Source organism: Notolepis coatsorum (assembly GCF_963971535.1).
Source record: "Notolepis coatsorum genome assembly, chromosome: 8".
NCBI lineage: Eukaryota > Metazoa > Chordata > Actinopteri > Aulopiformes > Paralepididae > Notolepis > Notolepis coatsorum.
In genome coordinates, this window is record NC_140172.1 from 129,925,252 (window position 1) to 129,932,499 (window position 7,248).

Sequence of the window (7,248 nt, forward strand, 5' to 3'; positions counted from 1 at the left end):
ATCATCAACTGATATAACACAATAGTAATTTAGTGACTAGTCTACCTGTAACCAGTTCATACATTTGCTGTTCTTGACTGTTCTAAACACTGGATAACCTTCTATAGTGTAGTAGTGAAAGGTTAACCATCTGTAGTGTGGCAGTGAAAAGGTTAAATCACTTGAAATCACTTTGGCCAGTCGACCACCAGCATGTAATTAAATTAAAGTACACTTTTAAAATGTAGCCACATGAGAATGATTGCTGTAGCTTTACCTATTCACCGTAACAAACACACAGTACTGTCAAAAGAACGAGGTGGACTTGTTGTAGGTGTTTCATGGGGTGGGTTTTTTATTTAACAGTTTCAATAAGATTTTTACAACCAAAAGGTATTTAGTGGAAGGCTGATCCCAGGATGTTACCGGCCGAAAGAACGTGAAAGAATGATGGAAGGAAGGAAAAGAAAAAGGAGGGGGAAAAAGAGAAAAAAAAGGCTGGAAGAAGAAGAAGAAAATAAAGGAGGTGAGCAGAGTCAGAGTCTCTGGGGTAGAGCGGCAGTTTCCTCTGCATGGCCCATTGGTTGGTTGGCTCGACTGTTGTCGTGTGAATGTTCAGTAGAAAAGCGTAAGGAATGAACGTCGTTCCTCTCCTTTACTTCTGGGCGGGGATCATGCTGTCGATAGCCTCTCCCTTCTCCAGCTTCTTCTCCATCTCCACCATGAGCTTGACGCCATCAACCACCAGCTGGACCTGGGCAACCTCTGAGGAGCCCAGACGATCAGCGTTGGAGATGTCGAACACTCCACCGACGGAGGCGGTATCCACACCACCTGGAGAGAGAGAGAAGACGAGGGGGCGTGAGTGGCTTTCTACCTCCATCAGCATCATGGCTGCCTGTAACCGTTGGTAACCACTGGTAAACAAAGAGGTCTAATTTCTGTACAATGGTAGAGGTGCAGTATTGGAAAAGGGTGAGAAAGCTTTACATATCTGGAGATACTATATCTATCCCTTACCTACTCTTACTAGTTATGCAGCTGGCCAGTATGACTATGACCATACTATCTTTATACATGTATCACTGTACATGTTAATATTACAACTCTGTACATACATCTGATTAGCACTGCACTCAGTAATAATACAAATGTATAAGTTTTATACCCAGTTTAATCACCTGTACATCGTATTACCATTGCACTTTACTGGATGCAAAACCTATTTTTATTGTACTGTAGTTGTTCTGTATAATGACAATACATTTTAATCTAATCGAATGTAATCTTCATGTTCCACTGTGACTTGTCCTTATGGACAATTTGGTCGATCTCTCTTAGTCCGTTTGTGTCCATTTGTGTGTGTCTATGTGTGTATGCAGCGTACCACGTGGACATGTGTGTGTGTGTGTGTGTGTGTGTGTGTGCGTGCAGCGTACCACGTGGACGTGTGTGTGTGTGTGTGTGTGTCTATGTGTGTGTGCAGCGTACCACGTGGACATGTGTGTGTGTGTGTGTGTGTGTGTGTGTGTGTGTGTGTGTGTGTACGGGTGAGAGACAGCGAGTCGCCCGGCATAATTATGGTACCTGTGCCGCGCTTCTGCAGACGCAGTCTGCCGAGGATCTCGTCGAACTTGGCGTGTACGCTCAGCTTGGGGAGCTTGACGTGGACACCACCGCGCAGGCCGGTTCCCAGGTTGGAGGGGCAGGTCAGCACGTAGCCGAGATGCTCGTTCCACATGAAGCCATGGTTGTGCTGCTTGAAGATCGCCTCAATCTGACGGGGGGGGGAGGGAACATTGGTCAACGAAAAAAGCCAGACACTTTCAACGACGACGACGACAACAAGCGTTCTTTCACACGACTGAGCGCGGATGCTTATTTTCTTGTGGATCGATGTGTTACCTTGGTGAGGCCGACGCAGAAACGTCTGAAGACCTCCCTCATGTTGCCACCATGCTCCATGGAGATGACACGGAGATGATCCTCCTCATTCACCCAGACCAGGAAGCTCTTGTTGTCGTTGTGCCTAGTAACATTAAAAAAAGGACACAAGATGAGATTGTTGTGCACTACACAGGTGTGAACATAATACTGTCACCTATAGCAGCCAAGCATATGAAAATGTGATAAGTGCACCTGATTATTTATGTGAAAAGCATGTATTGATGCATATTTTGATGTCAAAAGGTCTACTGTAGTAATGAATAATTGAGACGTTTGTTTTATTTATTTTCAATGTTTGGCTGTTGTTTCCGTAGCAGCTAAATAATCATAAAATATTTGATTATGTATGTAAACATATTTGTTTATGCATTTTTATTATTTTCATTACTACGGTATTTAGGTGCGATTGTTAAATACGTTTCTACCTCACCTGCACGTGTACTTTATTTTGAATATCATACTAAGATGTCATTTATAAATGATGGGACAGCGATAGCCTAGTGTGCTCTGGTGATATTGGGCTGTACTCACCAGATGCCTCTAGCGTCGGGCCAGTCACGGGCCATTCCGGCGCAGGTCAGCAGGGGAGAGACGGGCTTGTCAAACAAGAAATGATCGTTGATGAGCTGGTCCTGCTCGGCGTCGGTCATGGACTTCAGGGGGTAGTATCTTCCCTTGAACTCACCATCCAGGCTGGCAAGAGCTGAGCAGGAGAAAACACGTCCAGAGCATTAGAGCTTTTCTGATCATAGAATACATTTCACCAGACGATCATTATGCGTCGGCGGTCCTACTGCCATGTTGAATTAACTACATTCCTATCGTCATTGCAGACGCGAGCGAACTGTAGGGTCTGTATACATCTACAATAATTAGAAACAATTTCAACAACAAATTCCACTTCAATGGTCGTCCAAATGATTGCCCTGGCAACACATCACCTTTCCATGCAACAAACGGAAACTCATATGCGCGACAATCTTTTCGTAATTGAATTATTATCATAATAATTTTTTTATATATTCTTTGGCAGACATTATTTGTACCGGACAAATTACCAGTCAAGAATGTCAAAACAAAATTCTATGAATAAGTCTTACCCTCAACGGAGAGCTTCTCGATAGCTCTACGCTCGCCACGGCTGGTGTGTGGGGGCAGAGTGTATCCCTTGACGCTGCGGCCGGTACGCACGCGGCTAGACAGGACGTAGTTGGGGTCCAGGTCATCACCTCCCTGAGGAAAGGATACATGTTGGGTTACATCATGTTTGTGTGTGCTATATGAATGAAATGTATTATTATAGTAACAGATATGAGCATATGTCAGACCGGTGATCGCACTGCATTTTTATATGGCTATACGCCTCTATTTTGGTCCCTTTTGGGGGAAAACAACTCTGGGAATAAACAGGGATTAGATGGTGTTTGTTCATAAACTACAAACACACAAGTAGAAATCATGCTGGAGAGTGTTGTTGCCCAGAAACAGTCATTACTTCTTAGTTTTAGGTCACTTGGCGATTCCTAAGTTAATATTAAATGTCCAGGATAGGGAAATGAGGAAACTGAGTGACTGAGGAAATAGGCCTGAAAACGGATCAAACCTAACTTTTCACAATGGTGTGAACGCTCAATGATGGCCAGTGTTGGAAAGTAACTGCATGACTTAACATGATGCACTAACAAAATAAACGTTTAAAACAATGGGCCAAATACAACAGTGGTCAATAGGAACAGTGTCTATTTCCCCCGCCAAAGTAGGCTGGAAAAAAAAGGCAAAGTACCCAGATGTGCCAGTCTGACGTACTGAGAGGTTGCAACAAACAGGTTACAAATATTCTGAGAGTCTCCTTCAGTGCATTCTGTGAACGTCGCTGCGATTATTGAGCAACATCGTTCTTTGGTTTTGTCTGTTTTTATTTCGAGACAATGTGAGGAGAGTCTACCTTCAGGTTCTCGAAGTTCATGTCAGTCTTGTGCTTGTCGGTGGGCTTGTATCCACCATGACGGTCGGAGATGATGGGGTCGAACAGCTCCTTGAAGACCTCGTAGGACTCCTCATCACCAGCAACGCAGCCAACGGTCATGATGAAGGGGTGACCTGGGGGAGGGGGAGAGGAGAGGAAGGGGTTGTCAAACCAAAGAACAGACAGAAAACTGTGACAGGAGTGAACGTCAATACTTTCAACTTAACGGGCCACTGTGCAAATTAATTAGTATTATTATTTATTATTACTTTACACTTTAGCGTCTTCTCTCTACGGTTTGTAAGGCTTCACCGGGTTACAAAAAAAGTATAGTTGATGGAATCTTCTGTTTTACCACGGTACGACTGTATATGATTGATTGGTTGATTATTTAATTTTCGTGTCATGCATGAAAAGTGCCCAACCCTCATGGGTTTATAAAGACACCAAAACACTGTTGCAGTGTTCCATTATTACATCACGCGTTGCATTTCATTATCTAAATACGGATTACATGAATACAGATTACAGCTCGGTCTTCAAAGTATTCTGCCTTCTCGCCCCAAGCTTGACAAATAAAATCTGCTCCAAAAAAGGTTCCCTTCCTGAAGCACAACTCAAGTTGTTCATATTCGTCCAGCTCAAGAAAATCAACATAAACTGAGGAAATTTTACAAAATATGTATACACGATTTACCGCGGTACAACTATGGTGCAAGTCATGGGTCGCCACGGTTACCACTTTTGTACCTGAATAACACCATGGTATAATCAGTGTTGTGCTATTTTTAGACGTGTGGGAGGGGGGGGGGGGGGGGAGCGCACCCACTGTCTCGACTGTGGTTACACAGAGTGTCGACGTAAGCATCGAATGACCATTTAAGAAGTAGGGTCCCTGATTCGCCCGTCTGATCTCACAGTCCCCCTATGAGGGACCCCAAACACAATATTTCTCAGTCATGTATGGCTGGTAACCGTGTTGTAATAGCAAATGTAAAATATTTGTTATTATTATTTTTTTCTTCTTTAATGCATTTTTTTTTACTTTCACTGTCTGAGTGTGTTTGTATGTCATGTTGGTATACTGTTTGTCATGTTTGTACAATGTTCTGAAACATTTAAAATAAAATATATAAAAAAAAAAAAAAAAAATGTAGGGTCCCTAGCGCCTCCACCCCTGGGGGTCATCCACCTAAAATCCATCATACCGATGGTAGAGACCAAAAACGATGCAAATACCACAATACAGCGGCTCTTCTCACCTGGGTTGTCAACACCGGTCTGGATGACGTCATCCAGGGTGAATCCGCTGGGGGTCTGCCTGTCTCTCAGCTTGTCATAGATCTCCTTTGTCAGCAGCTTGGCCATATGGTTGTTGTGCTTGGACAGATCGGGGAACTCTTCTTCGCCCTTGTAGTTGAGCTTGAAGTTGTTGTGGGTGTTACCGAAAGGCATGATTGCGTTTCTAACACTGCAGGGTGAGAGAGAGAGAGAGAGAGAGAGAGAGAGAGAGAGAGAGAGAGAGAGAGAGAGAGAGAGAGAGAGAGAGAGAGAGAGAGAGAGAGAGAGAGAGAGAGAGAGAGAGAGAGAGAGAGAGAGAGAGAGAGAGAGAGAGAAAAAGAGAGAGAGAGGAGAGACACGTGTTAAAAATGCAGACCCACCTGTGAAACTTGTATAGTGCTCTGAATACCCTCAACACTTAGAAATATTGGTAGTCATCATAAGAACAGCTGTGGACCCCTGGGGTCCTATAGGTTGTAAAATGTATCTCAGTCTCCAGTGGATCACATGACAATTTGGAAGAGATGAGGGAGTGGAACACTTGTTGGGGGGGTATTTTTAACTCTACCCCCTACCCCACCCCCACCTCAGACTTCTGTCCAATCCTTTCTGCCAGTCTCTTCAGCCTGTCGCCCATTAATCATACCTTCACCTGTCACACACACACACACACACACACACACACACACACACACACACACACACACACACACACACACACACACACACACACACACACACACACAACCCTAGCTTCCACTGAGGCACATACACACTAATATGCACACTAATATAATACACACCAGCAATGCGTTCCAAGTACACTCCCCTATTCCATTATACAACTACAGCCCCCTGCCGTCTCTCATCACTTTGTATGACAGAAAAACGTATAGATGTATGACAAATGTCGTATGACTGACGATGACAGCCTCGTTGCCACAGAGTCCTGTCAATCAAGTACCACCTCTCCCTAATAATAACCCAATACACATATTCACGATACCTACAATATTACAATAAAACAACGATGTGTTCGTCATGCACTTGTTGCATCACATGAAATGCAATCAATCAAAACTTAAAGTACACCAGTATTGGCAATAAGCCACGTTTGCATAATAGGTACATTACTTGATGCCCAAAAAGCCATTTTAAGAATAGGATTCTGATGTTGCTAAAACAACTCCATCCAACATGCGACAAGAACAAGAAAATTTGCAGATGAAAATGCAACTATTCTCTGCTGAAACTACATGTTCACGCCCCATTCATCACTTCTGCAAAATGAATCGAGGTGATCTACTAAAAGACAAGCTCTGAACATCCATTTGGATCTTAAACCCTAATAAAGCCCAGAGTCCAAACTGTGCTTTGTTTTGCATCCTTCCTTAAAAAAAAATCATGGTCAAAAAAGTCTGGATACACAAAGATGCCCTAGAAACGACCGGCATAAATGTTTCAGCAACAAAAAAAACTTTTTTGCCATTGTAAAAAGTTTGGATGCTTCTCCAAAGTCCATTTAGGCTTCCAAATAATGTGGAAAAAAATATGATTTTCTTTACCTGCTCACAAGACAAGAAATGAGGTAACAATCCTTGGGATCAGATGCGGTCCAATATCCACTGTAAGGGTCACCTAACTTGGTAAGCGCTTGCCCTCTGCTTATATACCTGGCAGTCCCCCGCCATTGGCCGGGCCATTTTAGTGCTTGCTAGGCCCCCATTGGCCAGAGCCTGTTTCTGATACTCTCTACAGTTCTAGTAGGTTAACCCCCCCTCACCCCCCGTCGCCCATACATAGTACCAGTAGGGAGGCAGGAGGATCTGAGAGGGGGAGGGGTCATGGGGGGAATAGAGTAACTCTGAAAAAAGCTGACCAACACTTTTTCCAAGAATGCCAGGGAGAGCAGCAGAGGTCCTTGTGTCGGTTCAGTGTGAAGTTTTGAACAGTTGGTATTCTTTGTCCCCTTATCAAAATGGTCGAAGGCCTCTATTGATGCTTTGCAAAAGCACCCATGACATATCTCCTTAGAATATTATGTACCTATATGAATTGAAAATGGGGGACCCTGA

At 43.7% G+C, this 7,248-nt stretch overlaps 1 protein-coding gene across 1 annotated transcript; it reads right to left on the reverse strand.

The window, feature by feature from the left end:
* Positions 1-310: 310 nt before the first annotated feature.
* On the reverse strand, positions 311-6,802 carry LOC311232932 (creatine kinase M-type). Its single transcript, XM_084319763.1, has 8 exons — positions 6,739-6,802; positions 5,155-5,363; positions 3,872-4,026; positions 3,027-3,159; positions 2,458-2,629; positions 1,885-2,008; positions 1,567-1,756; positions 311-813 (listed from the first exon to the last, which is right to left on the reverse strand). The coding sequence occupies exons 2-8, from the start codon at positions 5,345-5,347 to the stop codon at positions 635-637; spliced, it is 1,146 nt and encodes a 381-aa protein (XP_084175889.1). The 5' UTR covers positions 5,348-5,363; positions 6,739-6,802; the 3' UTR covers positions 311-634.
* Between the last annotated feature and the right edge of the window lie 446 nt (positions 6,803-7,248).

What these genes read in the sequence shown, in the direction of transcription:
- LOC311232932 (XM_084319763.1), bottom strand. Translation starts at nt 5,347, where the DNA reads ATGCCTTTCGGTAACACCCACAACAACTTCAAGCTCAACTACAAGGGC. An exon ending in TGAACTTCGAGAACCTGAAG is followed by an intron (nt 3,160 to 3,871) that starts GTAGACTCTCCT and finishes TCCTTTCCTCAG; the next exon opens with GGAGGTGATGACCTGGACCC. An exon ending in TCTGCGTCGGCCTCACCAAG is followed by an intron (nt 1,757 to 1,884) that starts GTAACACATCGA and finishes CCCCCCCGTCAG; the next exon opens with ATTGAGGCGATCTTCAAGCA.